Genomic DNA, 24,221 nt, shown 5'->3' with positions numbered 1-24,221 from the left:
GTAATAGGACGCCCTCCCGGAAGTGGGCTCTAGATCTGGCAGTCGAAGTGGCCGCCGGTGGCCTCCGAGACCAGATCCGGGGAGGTCGCGGCTGAACTGTTTGTCTACGTTTCCTCCGGATCCCTCCTGAATCCTCCAGGTCCGCGCAGAGAGGAAATTTCTCCGTCGTCATGGGGGGCGGAGATCTGGTAAGTGGGGGAAGCCTGGGCGGGAGAGGACTGAGCGGGAGACCGACCGGGTCTGGGGACGGAAATTGGAGGGTGCGGGAGTGGGTGACCATGGCTACACAGCCGTGCTTTCGCGAGAAGGGAGCCGTAGCCTTGGAGAGGGGACCGATCTCTGGGGCCACGGAGGGACAGGGTGGAGACTTGGAAAGGTGTGTGAAGCGTGTCGCCAACGGTGGCGGCAGGTGTTTGTGTTGTTTGTTCGCGGGGACTCTCCCGACTGGAAATTCTGGGAGGGGGTGGTGGTGGTGGTGGTGGTGGTGGAACCATGCTTACGAAAGGAGGCAGATATCGAGTCACGCAAGCTTTACTTTGTATGTCTTGTCTTGGGACACTTCTCTCTTCCTCAGCTGGGAGTTCAGTCATATTTTGGACTATAGTAGGAGTGGTTTGTGCCCCATTCTCTTTGCCCTTGAGCCGTATCCAGGGGTCTGTTTTAAACCTGAAGAGATCTTCTTCATGTCCACCTTTCTGACTTCCACTCCTCGTCAGTGCTTCATTCTGATCTGTAGTGACAGCTTTCTTCTGAATTTATAGCACTTAAATATAAGTGATGTGGCAATTTCTCTTGAACTGCATAGTTCATTTGTAGGGTGCTGAAGCCCCCGACGGGGCAAAAGACCCACAACGGCATGGTGCAAGGTCAGAAAGATGCTAATCTCTTTAAAGTGTAGCTGATTGAATCAGCAAATAGATCAATTCTACCTATCCAGTATCTGTATTAGAGTTTGTTAGGTGTCACTGATTAGAATGACACCTAATTCTAATGCTGAGTGTGGCTCGATCCCATGACCCTGGGATCATGACCTGAGCTGAAATCAAGTGTCATATGCTCAACTCACTGAGCCACCCAGGCACCGCTTTTTGTTTTGCTTGTGTGTGTGTGTGTGTGTGTGTGTGTGTGTGTGTGTCGGGGTGGGGGGATGATGGCCCTATGCATTGTAGGATGTTTAGCAGCATTCTTGGTCCCTCGCCACTGGATACCAGTAGCACTCTTCTCTGGATGGGGCAACCAAAAATGTGTCTGGACATTGTCAGATGTGGAGTGCATGGGGGGGGGGCAAGATCACCCATGTTAAAGGAGAGAGAGGAAGACCAGTAGGCTAAGGCCAGGGATGGGGTGGGGACAGGGGATTGAGTGACCTGATGAAGGGAAAGGAAGGACAAGGAGGAAGAGAGAAAAGAAAGAAAAGAGAGCCCTCATTGACGGAATACCTTCTCCGTGCCAGATACCTTGTGTTGGTTTTCTCATTTAGGCCTCTTAACCGGTCTCCTGGTCTCCAGTCTCTGCCCTCTCCAACCCATTCTTCACATGATAGCTAGTCATGCCTGCACTGTTTAGTGTTTCCTACTCTCCACAGGATGAAGCCCACTCCATTAACATGGTTTATAAGGCCCTTATTCTATTGCTTTCTTAGTTGGTTTTGTTGATTTCATCTTGGACCCCCCCCCCCTCCGGTCCCCCTTCATCAGCTTGCATGCCATCTTTAGCCACACGAAATCATCTGTGCTGTGTTCTTTGTTGCCGCTGGGCCTGCGGTTGTGTGTGCTGTTCCCTCTGGAAATCTGCCCCCACTCTACCCTGCTTCCTACATCACTGGGCTAAATTATAATTGTCCTTAGATGATCACTGCTTCCAGGAAACCTTCCCTGGTTGGGAAGCTGAACCAAAGTAGTGGCTTATGGGGAAGCGGGAGAGGAGAAGCATTCTTGAAGTCCGTCGAGGTGTGGTGCGAAGGGGAGCTCAGAACCAAGGGGAGAGTCCCAGGAAGGAAGGGGGAAAGAGGTACTCGGTGGGGTTGTAAACCACGAAAGGTTGGGGTTGTAAACCAAGGTGAAGGCAGGTTAAGTGGACTCGAGAGAAGGAAGATTGTGTTCGTGAAAATGAAAGGTCCCCTGCCAAAGGCACTTGAGTTCTGTTGCCTTTCAGAGTTTACCTTCCCACCTCTCTGCCCATTCCTCCTTTACTGTCATCACTAACCCTTAGTTCAGGAATGGCCCGTGGAAGTCCGAGTCGTGTGCGTTCCGAGTGAAAAGTGCTCAAAGGGAACCCGGACAAGGCCTGAAGCCTTACATACTTGACCAGAACCCCTGGATGTGTGGGAGATTGGTGGGGGCCAACCTCGCCGTTGTGAACGATGCCTTGCCCCTAGATGTCTGCCCTGGCATGAACAGGGAGCAGAGGGGTCGGTGGTGGTGGGGCCCACGCACCCACCGGCTCCCCGCATCGTCTTCTCCCTTCTTTCGCCACCACAGAATCTGAAGAAGAGCTGGCACCCCCAGACCCTCCGCAATGTGGAGAAGGTGTGGAAGGCCGAGCAGAAGCATGAGGCTGAGCGGAAGAAGATCGAAGAGCTGCAGCGGGAGCTGCGGGAGGAGCGGGCCCGGGAAGAGATGCAGCGCTATGCCGAGGACGTCGGGGCTGTCAAGTGAGGGGGCAGCCGGGGCTGCGGGGAGGCGGCGGGGCTGTGGGTGTCCCAGGGTGCGGGGCCGGCCCCCAGCGGCATCTTCCTTTGGCTGCAGACCTGCTGGTTAAGAGCATGGGTTTGGGAGTTGGCCCGGCCTGAGCGCTGAGGCTGGCTTGGGGTGTCCTGGCCTCACTGTGGCACCGAGAGCAAGTTCGGGGCCTCGGTGACCTCGGTAGGACCAAGGAAGGGAGAGTGTCCAGTTCCCAAGGTTTGTGGAGGATCAAATGAGATGACACCCAAAGGGCCTAGCGCAGGCCTGGCTTGTGGCAGGCGATCGACCAATAACCAGGCCTGAGGATGATTGCCCCCCACCCCGCCTCTCGGGACGTGTCCAGGTCTCAGACCTGCTTTTGTTTGTTTACGTACCGCGGACTCATTTCAGGGGCGCAGTGAGGCCTCGTGGAGGGAGGCAGATGGTGCGTCTGTCAGTAAAAGCTACGTGAGCGTGGACAGTCCCACCGCTTGGTTTTACCTTATTTCAGTTTCCTCTTGTATAATATGGGATAGGAGTAGCAGATAATTATCAGGCTACCCGTCTCATAAACTGAGGTGGGAGGACATGTGTTCTGAGAAAAATGCAAAGCATAAAGCTTACAGCGCATTCTTAAGTTTTGCGAGAACAACACAGAGCCAGAAATGGGGTAATCGGCACCGTCTCCTTGTTCGTTCTCCTCGTACGTGTGCCTTGCTCGCGTCCTTGTGGGCAAGTCCCCGGGGTGCCGTGTGGCATACTCTCCCCACTGGGTATCTAGGGCTCTTCCTTAATACTTCATGACAGGGTCTGTGACATTCAGGGTTGTGTGTGTACGTGAAACTTAGTTTCACTTCATGGAAATGGCATTACGGACATGGTGCCCTGGGGACGTTCAGGATAATGGATTGGGGAGAAGGCCCTTCTGACTCAAGTATGAAACTTGGAATGTTTTAAAATAAATAAGAGTTTTTAGAGGCACGTAGGTGGCTCCGTCCCTCGAGCACCCAACTCTTGGTATCGGCTCAGGTCATGATCTCACGGCTTTGTGGGTTCGAGCCCTGCCTTGGGCCCTGCACTGACAGTGCGGAGCCTGCTTGAGATTCTCTCTCTCCCTCTCTCTCTGCCCCTCCCCCACTTGTGCTGTCTCTGTCTCTTTCAAAATAGATTTTTTAAAATTTGGGAAAAAAAAAAAGAATTTTAGAATTTTTAAATACAGCAAAATATGACATTAATATATCCAATGAGATAAGGGAATGAAGTTTTATGTTTTTTGGTACTGTAGACACGCCTTAAATTATTTTACTTTATATGCTTTATGTAAATTAAAGCCTATAAAGCAAAAAAAAAAATTTACTTTTTTTTTTTTATAGAGTGAGCGAGAGTATGTGGGGGAGGGAGCTGAGGGAGGGAGAGAGCGAGAATCTTAAGCAGGCTCCACCCTCAGCACGGAGCCCGAAGTGGAGCTACATCCCACAACCCCGGGATCATGACACTGAACTGACTAAGCCACCCAGGTGCCCCTAAATTTTTTTTTTTTTTTTTTTTTTTTTAGGTAAATTCTGCCCCCCATGTGGGGGCTCAGACTCACAGCTCTGAGATCAAGAGTTGCATGCTCTACTGACTGAGCCAACCAGACACCTACGTTATAATTTAATGCAAATAGGGGCACCTGGATGGCTTAGTTGGTTGAGCAACCAACTCAGCTCAGGTCATGATCTCGTGGTTCATGAGTTCAAACCTCGCGTTGGGCTCATTGCTGTCAGCGCAGAGCCTGTTTTGGACTCTCTGTCCCCCCTTCTCTTTCTGCCCCGCTGACTCTTGCATGCTCCATCTCTCTCTCAAAAATAAGTAAAAATTAAAAAAAATGTTTAATAAAAACTAACAATTGAATGTAAATAAACTTCACACATTCAAATTAATTCCTGGGCAGCTTACAAAGTGAACACACATTGTTCTATGTGAAATTTTAGACTTTGTGAACCCTGGATTTTCAAACAGATACCAATTTTAGATTCAATACTCACTAGTCATAAGAGTTTGCTTTCCCACTAACCAAAAGTTAAAAAAAAAAAAAATTGTGAAATTCTCTCTCTGTCTTTTTTTTTTTTTTTTAATTTTTGTTTTAAAGTAATCTCTACACCCAGCGTGGGGCTCAGACTCACAATCCCAAGATCAAGCATTGCATGCTCTTATGACGGAGCCAGCCAGGTGCCCCTTGAAATTTTTATTCAGCAAAGCATTACACATCATATGCCTGATGTGTCTTATTTAATCCCCAACAAACCTGTGAGGTAGGTACAGTTTTATCCTTATTTTATAGGTGAGGACACCAGGGCTCGGAGAAGGTGCTTGGCTTTAGACCTGGGGTTCAAATCCCTGTTGCCTGACTCCAGAGCTGGTGCTCTTAACCATCATGTTGATTATACGGCCTTTCAGGAAAGTGAGCTTCCTAGAATGTTCTAGGCAACACTGATCTTCCTACTCAGACTTCCTTAAGATCTGAAGTGGTCTGCCTTTCACAATCAATTCTTTCTTTTTTTTTTTTTTTCGCCCCAGGCACAGAAGTCCCAAAGGAAATGGTGGCCATGTTTCACGGCTATTTGCCCTTTGTCCTTGACCTTCTAAGCACTTATTATATATTTTATTTTAATGCTATTGGACATTTACTTTAGTCACAAATAGCGTCTAAGGGTGGATAAAGAAATGTATTCTCTCTTTACACCTCATCCCCTTCCCCCCGTGTGCTAAATGTCTCTTCATAGCCTGTTTGGCCATAGTTATCCTATGGTTTAAAACAGACTGTACCTTGGTCTTCCCAAATCCTTCTTGAACTGCAACTTATTCTGTTAAAGAAGTCCTGGGAAAGAAATCCTGTTGGCATTGTCCATATAGGACTCTCCAATGGGGAGAGTGGTCACTGGGTTGAAGGCAACTGGGAGGAGTCTTCAACAAACTAAGGACCATTGAGAAACCACACAAAAGCGAAATAAGTCAGTCAGAGAAAGACAGATATATCCTATGTTTTCACTCATATGTGGATCTTGAGAAACTTAACAGAAGACCATGGGGGAAGGGAAAGGGGGAAAAAGTTACAAACAGAGAGGGAGGGAGGCAAACCATAAGAAACTCTTAAATACAGAGAACAAACTGAGGGTTGATGGGGGATGGGGGAGAGGGGAACGTGGGTGATGGGCATTGAGGAGGGCACTTGTTGGGATGAGCACTGGGTGTTGTATGGAAGCCAATTTGACAATAAATCATATTTTTAAAAAAAAGAAACTGCACAAAAGCAAATCTTGTCAACCAGATACCAGCTCGTCCAGTTAATCCTTGGATCACCCATCACAGCTGACCCAACAACCATGGCCACTGGTCCATTTCTTGCTGCCAGTGTGGCTCCTATCAAGGCAGCACATGTGATGGAGTTTCAGAGGCCTTTGTTCCCTTTATCTTGAACCGTACAACAATCGATCGTGGAAAACAGACCTCTCCAGACTACAAAGCTACCTCCCAACTGCGGAGGCCTGATTTTAATAGCTGTCAAAGTCTCCTGTAGTCGCTGGTTTATTCCAGCTGGAGAATGGCAAGAACCTTTAATTGCTCGAAAGACTCCACTACCTGCGGTACTCATTGTAAAGGCCCCACCACAGTCTCCCACAGTTCGCCAGGGCACGGCCCTGTCTATATTCCTCCTTCTTGACTCCAGTGGGGTGAGTGAGGCTGGGCAAGCTGGGTGGAGCCCGACCCCCGTGGCCCACAATCAGTTTTTAATTATAGACTAGAGGGTTTCTCAAATCGCTCCTTTTAATGGGGAAAAAAAACAAAAACAAATCTAAAACGAAAGCATTATGACCCTCCGTTATTGGGTTAAAATATTCTTATTAAAAATGTCCAAAGACCTAACTAGGAAGACTTTCCTTATGCTCATAGTTGTTACGTAATCGTAAGCAAAAATCGATACGCCAGTTTTGAAAAGCCATATTCAAAAAACATTGAATTTAATGTTACAGGTAATACTGCTTTTGATGAAGCTACTTAGCCGCTCGCAGTGTAAACGTGCTATGGGCTGCTGCGGCGCATGCACTTAATTTGGCGTGCCTTTGCTGTCTGTTGTGGGAAGGTTCAGTTCTCCCACCATTTTTTCCCCCTCAGAAGCACAGGGCCATGTTTGTTGGGCAAATATCGGACATGACTGACATTACTGATATTGATAACTCTCTTTTGGCTTGAAAGCATAATTTCCTTCTTCACTTATCTCTGGTCTTCTCTCATCATCTTGAGTCATCTCAGATGTGGAATTCCTGCTTGTGCCCACGCTCCAAAAGACACCTCGAACAACCGCACACGTGCTCCCTGAAACTGTTCTCGGTCACGAGGTGATGCAGAATCTCTTTATTGTTTCAGATTATCCTCAAAACTGAAAGCGTAACATAAGGACTTTGTAAAGGGAGGCTTGAGAAGCCCTGAACAAAGGTCCATGTCTCGGAGGATACTGTCTTCACAGAAATTGCTTTAAGTGTGGAGGAACGATCTCTCCACGAAATGGCGAGCTCCATGCCGGCAAGCACCATTTCTTCTCATGTGCCACGAGGACACAGCGTTTAGTCCCTACTAGGTGCTTGGAGAATGAGTCGTGCTCTTGCCAGCTGCCATCTCTCCCTCGTGTTGGGGTTGTGTGTGTAGGTCTGCAAGAGCCCTACACTTCCTTTGATTGTATTTTTTTTTTTTGTCTTGACCTAGGAAAAAAGAAGAAAAATTAGACTGGATGTATCAGGGTCCTGGTGGGATGGTGAACCGTGATGAGTACTTGCTGGGGCGCCCCATTGACAAGTACGTCTTTGAGAAGATGGAGGAGAAGGAGGCAGGCTGTTCTTCGGAGACAGGACTGCTCCCAGGTTCCATTTTTGCCCCATCCGGTGCCAATTCCCTCCTCGACATGGCCAGCAAGATCCGGGAGGACCCGCTCTTCATCATCAGGTACTGGCAACGGGCCGGGGAGGGTTTCTTCATAGTTGCTCAGCTTTCCAGTCGGTTTCCTCTTGACTTTGGTCTGCTCTGTAAAAGGATTTGTCTCCATTTGGGCTCCCTGATGTTGGGAAGGAGGCTCCATCAAGTGTGTCTTATCTAGGCCGTGTGGTAAGAGATGGCAAGTAGACCAGGGCAGACCAGATTGATTCATTTACCTTTGGCCCTTGAACAAAAAATGGGATAGAAGCAAGGTAAGGGGTACGTGGGTAGCTCAGTTGGTTAGGGGTGGTTTTGGCTCAAGTCATGATCTCGTGGTTCGTGAGATTGAGCCCCACACCAGGCTCTGTGCTGGTAGTGCGGAGCTTGCTTGGGATTCGCTCGCTCTCTCTCTCTGTCTCTCAAAAAATTTAAAAAAAAAAGATGAGAAAGGCTGGCAGCTTCTTGGAAATTTGGGGATATGTATATCGTGGGATAGGTGGGTGAACGGGCCTTCTACCTACCCCCCGGCCCTCCTTTCTTGTGCAGCCAAACCCTTTAAAAAGAATCTGCCTCGAAACCCTAATGTGTAATGTATCAAAGTGGAGTTGCATTTTGCCATATGTATAAATTTGTTTGGTTTAATTTGCAGGATTTTATTTCAAGTGGATAGGTTGAACGTTGAAAAACCTTTGTCATTTATATTTCTTCTTTTGAAAACATGTTAAAGTTATTTACATATTGGGGCACCTGGGTGGCACAGTCGGTTGAGCGTCCAACTTCAGCTCAGGTCATGATCTCACGGTTCGTGGGTTCGAGCCCCGCGTCAGGCTCTTGCTGACAGCTCGGAGCCTGGAACCTGCTTCAGATTCTGCGCCTGTCTCTCTCTCTGCCCCTCCCCAACTCACACTCTGTCTCTCTCTCTCAAAAATAAATAAACATTAAAAAAATTTTTTTTAATAAAAAAATAAAGTTACTTACATGTTAAAGGTATTGCATAGATATATATATATAAAGGTATTGTATAAAAATTTATTTATTTTGAGAGAGAGAGAGTGTGAGCAGGAGAGGTGCAGAGAGAGAGAGAGAGAGAGAGAGAGAGAGAGAGAGAGAGAATCCCAAGCAGGTTCCGTGCTAACAGCTCAGAGCCCGACTTGGGGCTTGAACTCAAGAACTGCGAGATCACGACCTGAACTGAAATCAAGAGTCAGACGCTTAACTGACTGAGCCACCCAGGCGCCCCACCATTTTGTTAGCCTCTTAATTAATTAAATTGTGGTAATTGTGTTAGCTGTGCTGACAGGTTCAGAGCCTGGATCCTGCTCCTGATTCTGTGTGTCCCTCTCTCTCCGCTGCTTCTCCACTTGGACTCTCTCTCTCCCAAAATAAATACATTAAAAAAAAAAAAAAAAAAGGTTTTCACCTTACAAAGCTGAAACTCTTTACTCATGAAACAAGAACTCCACATTTCCCCTTGCCCCAACTCCTGCGAACCACCATTCTCTTTTCTTTGAGTTCTACTACTCTAGGAACGTCATATAAGTGAAATCATACAGTAGTTATCTTTTTGTGGGACTGGGTTATTTCGCTCAGTATAATGTCTTCCAGGTTCGTCCATGTTATACCATGTATAACATGTCCTTCCTTTTTAAGGCCGAATAATATTCCGTTGTATACATTTTGTTTGTCTCTTCGTCTGTCGATGGACATTTGGGTTATTTCCACTTTTTGGCTATTGTGAATAATGCTACTGTGAACATTGATGTACAGATATTGTGCACATTATTTTATAAGCCTTTTTTTCACCTAATTATATATAGCAAGCATCTTTCTACGTCCCTATGTTTTTATAATACCATTTTTTATGTCGATATTATGTGATATACCATAATTTTTTAATGCTCTCTTATTAGTTCCCTAATAACCTGTTTCTGAATTTTCATTGTTATAATATGGACGACTCTGTAGGGACCTCTTGATTATATCCATACAGTAACAAATTCTTGGGAAAGAATTGGTTAAAGAGTGTGCAGGCAGTGATAAGTATTGCCAAATTGTCTTCCATGAAGGCTGACCAGTTTACCCTCATGAATAATGAGAGTAAGACTCCTTTTTGTTTTTTTAATTTTTTTTAATGTTTATTTATTTTTGAGAGAGAGAGAGCAAGTGGGGGAGGAGCAGAGAGAGAGGGAGACACGGAATCCGAAGCAGGCTCCAGGCTCTGAGTTGTCAGCACAGAGCCTGACGCGGGCTTGAACTCACAAGCTATGAGATCATGACTTGAGCCCAAGTCAGATACTCAACTGACTGAGCCACTCAGGCATTCCCCGTACTCATTCTTATACAACAGGGAGCCAGTGTGGACTTGCCCCACACCATTCAGTCCCTTCTGCAGATTTGGGGAAGAGTCCTGACTTCCACACCATCATGTAGCTTTTAACACAGGGCCTGTCTGCGTGTATTTGGAAAAACAATTGCTATATAGATGGTCTTGTGGAGAGTACAATGAATGACTTAATCCCCTTCCCCAAAGAGATAGTCATGATTTTTATAATGTTCTCTTTCTCTTTAGGAAGAAGGAGGAAGAGAAAAAAAGAGAGGTGTTGAATAATCCCGTGAAAATGAAGAAAATCAAAGAATTGGTAAGTAGCGCATCAAGTTAGGCACCAAGAGTGCCTTTTAGCTACTTCTCGTGAGAACTACTCACCATTCACTCTTACCTTGTGAGAGGGCAGACAGAATGGCTTTTACATTCTGGCTTTTAGAGACCTTCCCTTGGTGATTTTATGCAGTCTTCATTATCGAGCTCAATTACGCTTACCTTCTCTTTTATTTTTTTGATTGGAAGAGCACCATGTGATGTCTTTTTTGTTTGTTTGTTTAGAAAAAAGGGGAGTATGGGATAGGCCTGTGCAAGTCCTAATCACACAGTGTGTTCAGGGGATCAGGTGATATCAAGCCTCGAGGGCCCATTTGTCATTCACGTGACATATTCCGCGATTGTGTTTTGGATTAGTTGGCAAGGAGAATGGAAAGCTGGATCCTGCGGTCCCCGATTGCTTTCGGTGTTGCTGGGAGTTCCTCTGACAGATTGGAAATTCCCAGGCACCGGTTCTGGGGATGGTTTAAAAATACAGATTCCGGGGCGCCTGGGTGGCACAGTCGGTTAAGCGTCCGACTTCAGCCAGGTCACGATCTCACGGTCCGTGAGTTCGAGCCCCGCGTCAGGCTCTGGGCTGATGGCTCAGAGCCTGGAGCCTGTTTCCGATTCTGTGTCTCCCTCTCTCTCTGCCCCTCCCCTGTTCATGCTCTGTCTCTCTCTGTCCCCAAAATAAATAAACGTTGAAAAAAAAAAAATTAAAAAAAAAAAATACAGATTCCTAGCCCCACTCGCCAGAGATTCTGTTCAGTAGTCTAGGGGCTGTTTATGCACCCCCCAAGGTAAAACTCGCCCCCTCTGGTTGGTGGGGAAACTCCGCTGGGGTCCTGGGCCTCTGTAGTCCCAGAGGACGAAGTCAGGTAGTTTTGGGCGTGAACCAGGCCCCTCGGAGGGACCGACAGGGGCCTTCGTGATCTTGCATGGTTATGTTCTGGGTGTTTTGTAGTTGCAGATGAGTCTGGAAAAAAAGGAGAAGAAGAAAAAGAAGGAGAAGAAAAAGAAGCACAAGAAACATAAGCACAGAAGCTCAAGTAGCGATGGCGGCAGCAGCCAGGATGAGCGCAGCCGGGGGAGGTGAGCACGTGGGGGCGGGCCTCCCTCATTGACTCATTCACTCATTCATTCCCCACATAGTCACGGCTGCTCTAGGCGGGGAACTGCCAGGCACTGGGGTTTCAGTGGTGAACGCTCGTACGTGGGCCCCGTGCCCACAGAACTTTGCCATCTAGCACCAGAGTTCCTTGGAGGTCTTGGCGTGGCCCCTAAAGGGCTGCCCGTAGCCTTGTAGGTCTTAGCTCAGACATCCTGGCTGTGACTTTCGTCTCAGCTTATGACTCCTCCAAGACCGAAGTGGGTTTTATGTAGGCCTTTTTTTTTTGTTTTTTTTTTAAAATGCATTAATGGGCCCATCTGGGCGCATTCTGTGTGCCTTCTCTGTGGGAACAGTGAGCATTGTCACCGCTGACTCACTCTTAGTCGCTGGAATAGCAAGCAGCACGAGGTGAGAGGAGAATGTGTTCAGGCGGCGGGGCTGAAGAGCCAGGCCCACGTGTTTTCATAGGAAAAACATGACTGTGCTGATGCATCTTCCAAAGACAGTCCAAAGCGAGAGCCACGCTCCCAAGTAATAGAAGAAGTGGGGAAGGTCACGTTTGAAGCAGGAGGAGGCGTGTTTCAGCACGAGACATTTAAACTGGACCTTCATACATGTTCTTTTTCAATGAATGTGTGTTTTAATCTCTTAGAGCTCAAAAGAAGACGGCAGATTCTTCCCCTGTTTTGTCCAAAGCCCCTGGATACGGCTTACAGGTAAGGGTGTGGGCGTCTCAGAGGGAGTGACCGTGGACCAGGGAATGCGTTAACTTGAGAGCCTTTTTGGACAGAGAGCATTTCGAGCAGCCAGTCAGACACCACGTGGGAAAAAGGGAGTTTGGGCAGCCAAAGCGGGCACCTCTGGGGAACTGGCCCATTCCTTGTCCTTGAGCCTCCGACCGGGGCTGGGGGCCCTCTGAGTGGAGAGTCTAAACCACCAGTGGGGCCTGCAGGTGTTCTGCCCGTCTCTCTGCAGATAACTTACGTGAAATGCAGGCATTTTAAGCTTCAAGGTTGATGACTTTTGACAGATGGACATCCCTCTGGATCCCTTTTTCCCATAGTAGGTTTAACCTTAGGGCCTGTTCTCCACGCTCTGTCTCTTGCTCCTGCTCAGGCTTTGGTGAAGCACCAAGCCAGTGGAGGTGACTGGGTGGGTACATTCTCTTAGGGGACCCTGCAGATAACTTTGCTAAGTTTGAGTGGTTCTCTGCGGTTAACTGTGTGATGGGATCGGTACACCCACTTAGCTTCGTACAGACCCGCATTGCTCATTCATTTCCTTGCTTCACTGCATTTCCTCCTGAGCTGCACATTTTCCTCTGAATACCTTTTCTTCCCTTCCTTGGTGCTACAGATCAGGGACTCCTACCACAGCCAGGGACTGCAGAGTCCTCTGACGGCCAAGCAAAAGGGAATGCACGGGTTGAAGAATTATTCCAGGTCCAGAAGCTCCTCCCACTCACCTCCCAGACATGCCAGCAAGAAGAGCACCAGAGAAGCAGGGTCCCGGGACAGGAGTTCTCGATCCCCAGGCAGAAGGTCACGGTCCCCAAGGCCAAGCAAACCGTGAGTGTAGGAATTCACTGGGAAATGGCTTGTAAGGGGGGGGAGGGGGTTGCTCACCGCAGGTATTTCTGTTCATTCATTTTTCCAAAGCCTTTGCTTTATTTCCTTTACATCATTTTCCCCCACCGCTATGTAAAGCTCAGTCCCCTAGAGCTACATATTTATATATGTAGGCTCTTTGGAGTGAGTTTAGTACCAAATCTTCTGTTTCTTTAGGTATTTGTTTTTCTTCCACCTCTGCCCTCTGTTCCCTTCAATTTGGATTGTATTTCTAAGACTGTTAACTTTTCTCCCATCATTTGAGGGACACAATAAGAGCCCCTACCTTGAAAAGGCTTTTCTCCTTTCTGCCCTCTGTGTGTCTGTCCCAGGCACAACTCTAAGGTCAACAGGAGAGAGAGAGGCCGCACTAAGAGCCCATCGCCTAAAAAAGAGGTCTATCAAAGGCGCCACGCTCCTGGATACACCAGGTGAGTCAAGAGCCCCGTAGGTGAACTTCAGGCTCTGCGGGCCTGAGTCTCGGAGTGGCTCAAACCAGGGCAGGTGGATAATCTAAATCACCTTTTCTCTTTCTTTTTTTAATTAAAAAAATTAAAAAAAAAATTTTTTTTTTCAACGTTTATTTATTTTTGGGACAGAGAGAGACAGAGCATGAACGGGGGAGGGGCAGAGAGAGAGGGAGACACAGATTCAGAAACAGGCTCCAGGCTCTGAGCTGTCAGCACAGAGCCCAACGCGGGGCTCGAACTCACGGACCGTGAGATCGTGACCTGGCTGAAGTCGGATGCTTAACCGACTGCGCCACCCAGGCGCCCCTTAATTAAAAAAATTTTAACCCAAACCTCTCTCTTTGAGAGAGAACGAGACAGTGCGTGAGCAGAGGAGGGGCAGAGAGAGAGGGAGACACAGAATCCAAAGCAGGCTCCAGGTTCCCAGGTGTCAACATAGAGCCCGACGCGGGGCTTGATCTCACAAGCCGTCAGTCAGATCGTGACCTGAGCCAAAGTTGGACGCTTAACCGACTAAGCCACCCAGGCACCCCTACATCACCTTTTTGCCAAACCTGCTTTTATTCTTCATGTCAGCTTTTTTTTTTAATATTTTATTTTTTATTTTTGAGAGAGAGAGAGAGAGAGCATGAGCAAGGGAGGGGCAGAGAGAGAGAGGAAGACACAGAACTTGAAGCAGGCTTCAGGCTCTGCACTGTCAGTACAGGGCCCAACGTGGGGCTTGAACTCATAAACTGTGAGATCCTGACCTCATGAGCTGAAGTCAGATGCCATCCAGGGACCCCTCTTCCTCTCAGCTGTTAACAGTCTGTCCCGCCTCCCTACACTGCGCACACTTAAAGGACAAAGTAAGAGTTTTAACTTGATGAACAATCGATTAAGCGACTGTCTCTGGACATCTAACCATGTTAATTCTCTCAAGAGATTTCCACCGAGAAGCTTTTCTTGAGAGAGTGCTCCTTTCTTGAGGCACCAGCTGAAGGAGAAGCAGGGTGCTCTCCTTGAGGGCCGACACCCTAAGATGGACTCTGTGTTCACGTTGGGTGTGTGGTGGGTCAGACAGAACAGGGACATAAAGCCCTGGGACCTGAGGGGAGTTGGTGGTGCCCATGAAAGGCTGTCCCTAGGGGTCCGTCTTGCTCTTAGAATTTAGAGGAGCCAGGCAACTCTTGTGAACTTCCTTTTACTGCCCAAATTGGCTGCACGTTCGAATCACCTGGGAAGCATAAAAAAGAAAAAATCCCATTACCCAGCTACACCCCAGCCCTACCACATCAGAACCTCTGGGGGTGGGCAGCCAACGTTGAGAACCGCCGAGAGTCTATAACCACCTCTTTTATTCACTGTGTTAAAACAGAGGCAGACCCTACATGTCCCTTGCAACTCTTAATTGCCCGACTCCCTGAGTCTCCAAGGAACAGAAACTTTTAAAAGGTTTAGTCTTGACTGACAACCTTGAAAAGTATGTTATATATTTCCCTGCCTTCCCAGACAGAGTATGTTACGTAGAATTTGACCTATTATCAGTTGGCAGTTTTTCAGCTGTGCTGTAATTCATGCTGCTCTTAGGGTAGATACTCGTGAGTGTATTTGTTTCTGTGTTTTAAGGCTTGTGGGCGGCAGGCTTTTTCAGATCCTGCTTTGTTTTTCTCTCTTTTGCCATCTACCATCACTTTAAGTTTATGTATTTATTTTGAGAGAGAGACAGCACGAGCAGGAGAGAGGCAGAGTAGAGGGAGAGAGAGAATCCCAAGCAGGCTCCACACTGTCAGCACAGAGCCTGATGCGGGGCTTGAACTCAGGAACCGTGAGATCATGACCTGAGCCGAAACCAAGAGTTGGATACTTAACTGACTGAGCCACTCAGGTGCCCCTCACTTTAGTTTGTTTTCTTTTATCAGCCTTCCTTACCTCCCTTTTTTTTTTTTAATTTTTTTTCAACGTTTATTTATTTTTGGGACAGAGAGAGACAGAGCATGAACGGGGGAGGGGCAGAGAGAGAGGGAGACACAGAATCAGAAACAGGCTCCAGGCTCTGAGCCATCAGCCCAGAGCCCGACGCGGGGCTTGAACTCACGGACCGTGAGATCGTGACCTGGCTGAAGTCGGACGCTTAACCGACTGCGCCACCCAGGCGCCCCTCTCCCTTTCAATTTGTGTTGAATTTTGTGACATAAATGGTTTAGAGCCCTCAAGACCTCTCTTCCCCAGGAGTAAAAGCACAGAAACTTTAACGCATAGACTTTATGATTTCATTGTCTGTTTCGGTTTGGTGTTCCAAGTGGTCAAGGTTGTTTTATGTACTTAAGATGATGCTGAATTAAGAAAAAGAAAAATTAGGGCCATAATTGAGAATTCTGTGAGAACTCTTTCTTTTGTGTATTTTAGCTGGTGATCTAAAATGACTTTCTTAATGGCTGAAAAGATGAAGGTTCTCTTTTATAGTGAGATGCTCAATTTAAAGTGATTTTTAGGGGCGCCTGGGTGGCTCAGTCGGTTAAGCGTCCGACTTCAGCTCAGGTCACGATCTTGCGGTCCGTGAGTTCGAGCCCCACGTCGGGCTCTGGGCTGACGGCTCAGAGCCTGGAGCCTGCTTCCGATTCTGTGTCTCCCTCTCTCTCTGCTCCTCCCCCGTTCATGCTCTGTCTCTCTCTGTCTCAAAAATAAATAAACGTTAAAAAAATTAAAATAAATAAATAAATAAAGTAATTTTTATGGGTCAAGACTGTATTTTTTTCTTGTAAAAAATTTTCGGGGTCTTTTGGGATTCCCATTTAATTAATATTAGTTTTGATTGCTTTTGAAATTTCTTACAGGCAACACAGCCCTTTTATAAGTTAAAAATATATGTGCTCAAAACAGACCAAAAAACCACTACTATGATGTCACACCCCAGAAATGCCTAAAATTCCTTCTATTGGGCTTATAAATTGCCCGGAATAAAAGTGGCTACAGGCAATAAAAAATAAAGCTATTACTCTTTTAAATTTTTTTTTTTTCAACGTTTATTTACTTTTGGGACAGAGACAGAGCATGAACGCGGGAGGGGCAGAGAGAGAGGGAGACACAGAATCGGAAACAGGCTCCAGGCTCTGAGCCATCAGCCCAGAGCCTGACGCGGGGCTCGAACTCACGGACCGCGAGATCGTGACCTGGCTGAAGTCGGACGCTTAACCGACTGCGCCACCCAGGCACCCCTGAAGCTATTACTCTTATATTAATTACTATTATTTTAGAGGCACAATTACTGTTATTATCGAGGCTTAAATTATTTTGATCAGATAATACCCCTTAGGGATACATTTTATTTTGTTTTATTTTATTTTATTTTATTCTATTTTATTTTATTTTATTTAACATTTTATTTATTTTTAAAATATTTTTTTTTCAACGCTTATTTATTTTTGGGACAGAGAGAGACAGAGCATGAACGGGGGAGGGGCAGAGAGAGAGGGAGACACAGAATCGGAAACAGGCTCCAGGCTCTGAGCCATCAGCCCAGAGCCTGACGCGGGGCTCGAACTCACGGACCACGAGATCGTGACCCGGCTGAAGTCGGACGCTTAACCCACTGCGCCACCCAGGCGCCCCAAACATTTTATTTATTTTTAAAGAGAGAGTGAGCACAACCGGGAAAGGGGCAGAGAGAGACGGGGACACAGGATCCGAAGCAGGTTCTGCGCTCTCAGCACAAGCCTGATGCGGGGCTCAAACTCACATACCGTGAGATCATGACCTGAGCTGAAGTTGGACACTCAACTGACTGTGCCACCCAGGCTCCTAATTGTTTTTTTTTTTTTTTTTTTTTTTTTTTTCGAGAGAGACTGCGAGTGGGGGAGAGGGGCAGAGGGAGAGGGAGATCGAGAGAGAATCCCAAGTAGGGGCTTGAACTCACAAACTGTGAGATGATGACCTGGGCTAAAATGAAGAGTCAGAGGCTTAACCGACTGAGCCACCCAGGCACCCCTAATAATACACATTTTTAAAAGTTAAAAACGATTAAAAATCTTCTCACAAGAGGTGCCTTGTGAGACCCAGAGCCTGCTTCGGATTGTGTCTCCCTCGCTCTCTCTGCCCCTCCCCCCTCACACTCTGTCTTTCTCTCAAAAATAAAATAAACATGAAAAAAAAAATGTCACAAAAACTACCAGTTCCTTGCTCTGCCTGACCTCACTTCCAGTCATGCTGCCTAGTGGCAAACACTTTCAGCTTTTTGAGTGGTTTCTTTTGGCAGCTACCTGTCTCTAAAAATATGCACATGTTGCTGTCTCTTAAGTCATCAATTTTATGTATGTATGTATGTATGTATGTATTATTTATTTATTTATTTATTTTAAGATTTGATTTTTTAAAGTAATCTCTACCCCTAATGTGGGGCTTGAACTCACAATCCCAAGATCAAGAGTCTCATGTTCTACCAACTGAGCCAGCCAGGCACCCCTTAAGTCATCAATTTTATTTATCTATCTATCTATCTATCTATCTATCTATCTATCTATATTTATATCTATTTACTTATTTATTCCTATTTATTTATTTTTAAGTTTACTTATTTTGAGAGAGAAAGAGCACAAGCAGGGGAGGGGAAGAAAGAAGGGGAGAGAGAGAAAGAGAGAGAGAGAAACCCAAGCAGGCTCTGCACTGTTAGCACAGTGCCCGACACAGGGCTCGAACCCACAAACCGTGAGATCATGACCTGAGCCAGAGTCCAGAGCTGGGCGCTTAACCGATTGAGCCACCCAGCTGCCCCTTAAGTCATCAATTTTAGACATTAGGTATTTTCTTACTATTGGAGTAAATGAGCTCTTACACACTCCCAGTCCCATATTTCTTCTCCCTCCATTTATTCCATTAGGTAAATATCACAGTTTTTGGTTTTGTCAATAAGTGGATTCATGTTCTTCCATTATGTAAATATTGTTCATCGATACTTTTCATCGCCAAGCAGAATATTGAGGTTATATCTCTTTTCTTGTATGAGTTTCATATTTTTTCTAGGGTCAATATTTGCCTCTTTCAGTTTTGACTTACGGATTTTATTTCTGGGAAATGTTCTTGTATCAGTTCTTTGATAACTTCTTTGTTCTCTCTGATTTTTCAGAGCTCTTGTATGTTCTGATTGTTCCTTTTTAAAAGCCTTTCTCGGGGTGCCTGGGTGGCTCAGTCTCTTGAGCATCCAGCTCTTGGTTTCGACTTTGGTCATGATCCCAGGGTTGTGGGATTGAGCCCTGCGTTGGGCTCCGAGCTGAGCCCGGAGCCTGCTTAGGAGTCTCTCTCTCTCTCTCTCTCTCTCTCTCTCTCTCTCTCCCCGCCTGCCCCTTTCCCCTGCTTGCAGTCTCTCTCTCTCTCAAATAAAAAATTAAAAGAAAGTAAAACAAAAGCCTTTCCCATTTCAATGATGTAATATCTTTTATTTATCATCTCTGAGTGAGATTTTTAATTGTTCACTTTTTGTTGCCAATTTTAGTTTTATTTAAGATGAATTGTACATTTTTTAAAAGTTTCGTGGTTTATCTTTGTTAAGTTCTCTTTTCCTTTTCCTTTGGTCGCTTTCATGTGAGAGGCTTTCCTGAAATGTTTGGTGATATTTCACTGTCTCTTCATAGGCATTAAAAAGCTGAGATCACTGTATTGTGTATGGGCAGGGCTTGTCTACTGGTGGAGTTTGGTTTTTTGTACTGGTTTTTAGCTGGGGACATTCTTATACCCTCTGGTTACCTTTGGTTCTCCTGTCAGGAACCATTAAATTTTTGTAGAAGAAAAAAAAAAATCCCCTCTGGTTGCCTGACCAATGGCTCTAACTCTGGCTGCTGGCATTTTGGGACGTTTGGCTATGCCGGATACCTCTGCAACTTCTGATTTCCTATCTGGTTAATTCTTCAGACACTACAAGAAATGTCTCCCCTTTGGAGGGTCTCCTGTATTCGTTTGGGAGAAAAATCACTGGCCTCCCCCAAGTTAGGCATGAGGTCCCAGGATGTCTTAATTGCTTCCCATACAGACTTTAAATCATTCCCTTTGTTTTCAGCCTTGCTGCCATCCTTCAAAGTACTGGGTGCCTGCAGTCCCTGAGCCTTTCCTGGATTTTGCTTCTGATTAGTATTGGGCACTTTATTTATTTAAAAAAAAAAAAATTTTTTTTAATGTTTATTTTTTTTTTTAATTTTTTTTTTCTCAACGTTTATTTATTTTTGGGACAGAGAGAGACAGAGCATGAACGGGGGAGGGGCAGAGAGAGAGGGAGACACAGAATCGGAAACAGGCTCCAGGCTCTGAGCCATCAGCCCAGAGCCTGACGCGGGGCTCGAACTCACGGACCACGAGATCGTGACCTGGCTGAAGTCGGACGCTTAACCGACTGCGCCACCCAGGCGCCCCTGTTTTAATGTTTATTTTTGAGAGGCAGGGAGACAGAGCACGAGTGGGGAAGGGACAGAGAGAGAGGGAGACACAGAATCCAAAGCAGGCTCCAGGCTCTGAGCTGTCAGCACAGAGCCCGATGCGGGGCTCGAACTCACAAGCCGTGAGATCATGACCCGAGCCGAAGTCAGACATTTAACCAGCGGAGCCACCCAGGTGCCCCCTAGTATTGGGCACTTTAAAGGGATTCAGTTTTCTCTAATCTGTTAAAGTAGTTACCACTTCTTTATCCACTTCCATCTTCCAAAAATTTTTAGACATCTCTTATCCAGTGTCGTCTCCTCTCCCGTTCTCTTTGTGGTTTTTTTGAAAGGGAGCATTGCCATTTCACTGTAGACAACCGAATGTCAAGTTTTAGTGTCTTAAGTTTGTTTCTCAAAATTTGGCTCCATTTATGTATGTATGTTTGTATGTATGTATTTGTTTTAAAGTTTTATTTATTTATTTTTAAGTAATCTTTATGCCCATTGTGGGGCTTGAACTCATGACCCTGAGATCAAGAGTCACATGCTCTTCCGACTATGCCAGCCAGGCACCCCTTATTTTTTCTTTTAAAGGGGGATCTTTCATGGGGTACCTGGCTGGCTCAATCTGAAGAGCTGCGACTCATGATCTCGGGGTTGTTAAGTTTGAGCCCCACGTTGGGTGTAGAGATTCCTACAAAAAAATAAACTTAGAGAGGGATCTTTTTTTTTTTTTTTTCTCTAAAGACTTTATTTTTAAGTAATCTCTACACCCAACATGGGGCTTAAACTTACAACCCCAAGATCAAGAGTCACATGCTCTACCAACTGAGTTAGCCAGGCACCTCTAAAGGGGAATCTTCCAAATGGGTACATCACACCCACTTGAGAAGCAATGGATTCCGATTTCTCATATTGTTAAATAGTGATTGAGCTCCTTCATCACCTCCTCTTCTTGCTCCGACTTCATTTCAGTGAGTGCCAGGAAAGACTTACCTATTACTTTCTGAGGTTAAGTTGAATTGACTTGAATTCTTCAGGCATCTGGCTTCTGGCTTAGTCCTAAAGTGGTATACTCATGGGCTGCATCCATGAATTTCTAAGCATTTCCAGTGGGTAGATGGTAGATGTCAACAGTCACATGGCTAACTTAGTCCTCCATACTTCAATAAGTTGTTGAGCAAACAGTGGAATATTTTGTTTTTTGGGGGGAATATTTTGTTTTTAATGTTTCAGAATAATCACTCCAGGGATTATTGAGAGAGTATGGAATCCTTCATTACAAGTCTTTGAAATTTGGATGAAACCACCTGACCCAAGATGTTAGGAAGGAAGGAAACTCATGCTGAGTTTGGCCCTGGGTTGGGCATTTCCATGGAGAGAGCAGTGCGATGGAGAACCTGGGGTCCTACCTGATTTCTGTTCTCCCTGAAGTGTTTGGGGTTTTTTTGCTGGGAGAGAAGTAGACCTGATGGTTTTTGTGTTCAACAGAAAGCTCTCATCAGAGGAACTAGAGCGAAAACGGCAAGAGATGATGGAAAATGCCAAGTGGCGGGAGGAAGAGAGGCTAAACATCCTCAAGAGGCACGCTAAGGATGACGAACGGGAGCAGAAGCTGGAGAAGCTGGGCTCCCGAGATGGAAGGTTTATCCAGTGAGTGCATCTTCCTGCTGCCTAAAGGCTTTCATGGCTATGGTTCCAAGGAGGCAGTTGGGCAGCTGACTCACTCATCGTGTTCCTGGTGTTTCTGTGACTATGTAGAGAGAACGGGGAGGTCAGCCTCCAAGCCACCTTTGTTACTACTCCCAGCATCTAGCCAGACAGTGGGATGGTTTTGATTTGAGGAGAGGAGAAGTGAATTAGTATTTTCATTGAATCTCCTTGCCTTCCATTTAAATAAGAGTTCATGGCTCAGGAGGCCTTTTTCCTTTTTTTTTTTTTTTTCTTTTTTTGCATGAACAGGGGAAGGGCGGGGGGGAGGGCAGGGGGGAGAGAATCCCAAGCAGGCTCCACGCTGTCAGCACAGAGCCTGACGTGGGGCTTGATCTCACGAACTGTGAGATCATGACCTGAGCTGAAATCAAGAGTCAGATGCTTAACTGACTGAGCCACCCAGGCGCCTCTCAGGAGGCCTTTTTCCAATGAGGCTTTACTTACTTTCCAAAACAGATAAATTTGCCCTTAGGGATATTGGTTTAAAGAATGGAGTTCCAAATGGACTCACTCCAAAGTTATCTACATGGGCTTAAAAGAGCTTGGATTTCTACATGGGCTATATGACTGGCAACCCGTTTCTTCTAATTCTGCCAGAGAGTTGACCAGCTGACAAATATTTGTAACTCACATTATTCTCCTCTCTTCTGTTCCTAGTCGCATGAAGCTGGAGAGTGCATCTACCTCCTCCCTGGAGGACCGGGTAAAACGGAATATCTACTCTCTGCAGAGAACCTCAATAGCTCTGGAGAAGAACTTTATGAAAAGATGAAAACCATCCCCTCTTTTGTTGGTTTTCCTGAATTTTCCAGGGAGGCTGCTGATCCCTTAAAAATTCTCTTTATAAGAGTTCAAGTGACTTCTTCCACAGTTGTCAAACCACCACTGTTCAAAGTGACTCTCCTCCAGCGATTCCCGAAACAGCTCACTTCCTTTAAGAACCAGTGTGACTCGCTTTATGGGACCCTCAGTAACTTTTGCTGGGTGCTGAGTGGGTTTTGACTGTGTTTTTAATGAGTGGGCACTGGACCATGTAGGTGTGAGCACTTGCCCTGCCGTGGAAGGGCTGCTCCCTGTGGTCGTGATACTGATTATGCCACTTCTTTCCCACCCGTGTAAACTGTGTGCCTCGGTATAGACCGGACCTTTCAGAAACCTCCCTCCAGAGTCACCCAGGTAGATGGCGCCTAGTGGGGTAAATGAACATTTACTGGGTTTAGTAGATAATGGGACAGAATGATGTCTGCTTAGGGCAGAGCGAAGGGGGTGACAAAGAATCTGGAAGGGAAAACAATACAAAAAAGCACTAAATGAGCTGTTGAACTATTTGGACTATCTTTTCAACTGTAAAAGTGTAGTGTGTATGTGTATAAATGTATAATTTTTACAAGCTTTTTAAAAAGTTAGCTTTGTGAGAATATCTTGTTCGGTAAGTGACTTTACTATGTCATGGAAATGTATCTTGTTATCGAGTAATACGGTAAGGCAGGTCAGCTTTTTGTCCCCTCTGAATCCAGCTAGTTTAGGAGAAGCCTGGGTTTGTAGATCGGATCTAGTGTATGTATCCTTTTACACTGCTTCTAGTCTCCCATGTGGGCAGTGCAGTGGTGAAGTCAAATGATTTTAGGAGTCAGGACCAAATTACCAGTGTGCTCCCACCCTGGCTCTTAAAAGAAAATAAAATGGAAGCTGTTCCTTTCATGGCTTCCTTTTTATCATGTAGTAATCTTATTACAATGCTAAAATTTCAGTAGGTGTTTGCTACTAATTTTTAGTCAGGTATTAAAAAAAAACCCAAAACTCATGGGACCGGTCTCCTGTCTTTACTCCTTCCCCTTTTCTATTCTTTTACCAGAAGCCTTTCATTTGACCCATGCAGTCCTAGGCCCTGTTGACCCACACATTAGCTGGGCCAGTTCCTTGTTCTGCCAATCCCTAATTCTGCTTAAAACGACGTTGGATCTATATTTTTGAGCACTTACGATGCCAGGCACTGCAATACTTAAAACCCAGTCTTTCCCCAGAAAGAAAGTAACGTACACTTGTTAATTCATTTAATCACCTCATCGTGCTTCTCTATGCTAGAGTTAATTATGTCTTTTATTTTATTACTTGGTAATAAAGGCTACATTTATTTTTTGTAACTGTTTAAAGAGCAACCACGCGCGGAGTACCGAATTTACGAATTCCCCCCCAGAACGATATTGACCTGTTAATTTGTGTCGAATGTATGGAGATCCTTCGTCCAAGAGGAATTATGTAACAAAGCGTGGGCAGTTTACCGAAAGATTTCATGAAGTGAGCCAGAGAATAAGACGATTATGTTTCTCGGCTGTAGGATAGAAGTCTTAAGGTGCCGCCGGTCTTTTAACTGGACCCTCTGGAGGGAGGAGGCCAAGCGGCAGGTGGGTGGACGCGCGACCCATTCATAAAACCCAGGGCTCTCGGCTTGCTTCTCTCATTGGCCCCGGGGGGAAGGGGCGTGACCCGCGGGTGGAGCGCGCTCCAGGCCCCAGGGAGTGGGAAGATCCACGCTTGGGTGGAGCGAGGGGGCGTTCCTTAGTTTTCCCGGCAGGACTGCCTTTTCCTCTCGCCGTGTTCCTCCTCTCTCCCCTGGGGTGGGATGGTACGTCCCACCCTCCTCGCATTCCCGCCCCCTCCTCCCCTCCGGAGCTGTGGCGCTGCC

At 46.2% G+C, this 24,221-nt stretch overlaps 1 protein-coding gene across 1 annotated transcript; it reads left to right on the top strand.

Annotated features, from left to right (window-relative positions):
* Window positions 1-23,339, top strand: CWC25 (CWC25 spliceosome associated protein homolog). The gene is made up of 10 exons (XM_043584267.1): window positions 1-188; window positions 2,481-2,653; window positions 7,407-7,643; window positions 10,183-10,252; window positions 11,216-11,343; window positions 12,015-12,078; window positions 12,719-12,930; window positions 13,302-13,400; window positions 21,314-21,475; window positions 22,193-23,339. The coding sequence occupies exons 1-10, from the start codon at window positions 171-173 to the stop codon at window positions 22,305-22,307; spliced, it is 1,278 nt and encodes a 425-aa protein (XP_043440202.1). The 5' UTR covers window positions 1-170; the 3' UTR covers window positions 22,308-23,339.
* The last annotated feature ends 882 nt before the right edge of the window (window positions 23,340-24,221 follow it).

This window comes from Prionailurus bengalensis, chromosome E1 (genome assembly GCF_016509475.1).
Source record: "Prionailurus bengalensis isolate Pbe53 chromosome E1, Fcat_Pben_1.1_paternal_pri, whole genome shotgun sequence".
Classification (NCBI taxonomy): Eukaryota; Metazoa; Chordata; class Mammalia; order Carnivora; family Felidae; genus Prionailurus; species Prionailurus bengalensis.
The sequence above is the reverse complement of the archived record's forward strand: the minus strand, read 5'-3'. Positions and strand labels throughout refer to the sequence as shown.

Excerpts from the sequence above, each read along its gene's own strand:
- CWC25 (XM_043584267.1), top strand. Across the intron at positions 11,344-12,014 it reads GATGAGCGCAGCCGGGGGAG|AGCTCAAAAGAAGACGGCAG; the intron begins GTGAGCACGTGG and ends TTAATCTCTTAG. Across the intron at positions 12,079-12,718 it reads CCCCTGGATACGGCTTACAG|ATCAGGGACTCCTACCACAG; the intron begins GTAAGGGTGTGG and ends TTGGTGCTACAG.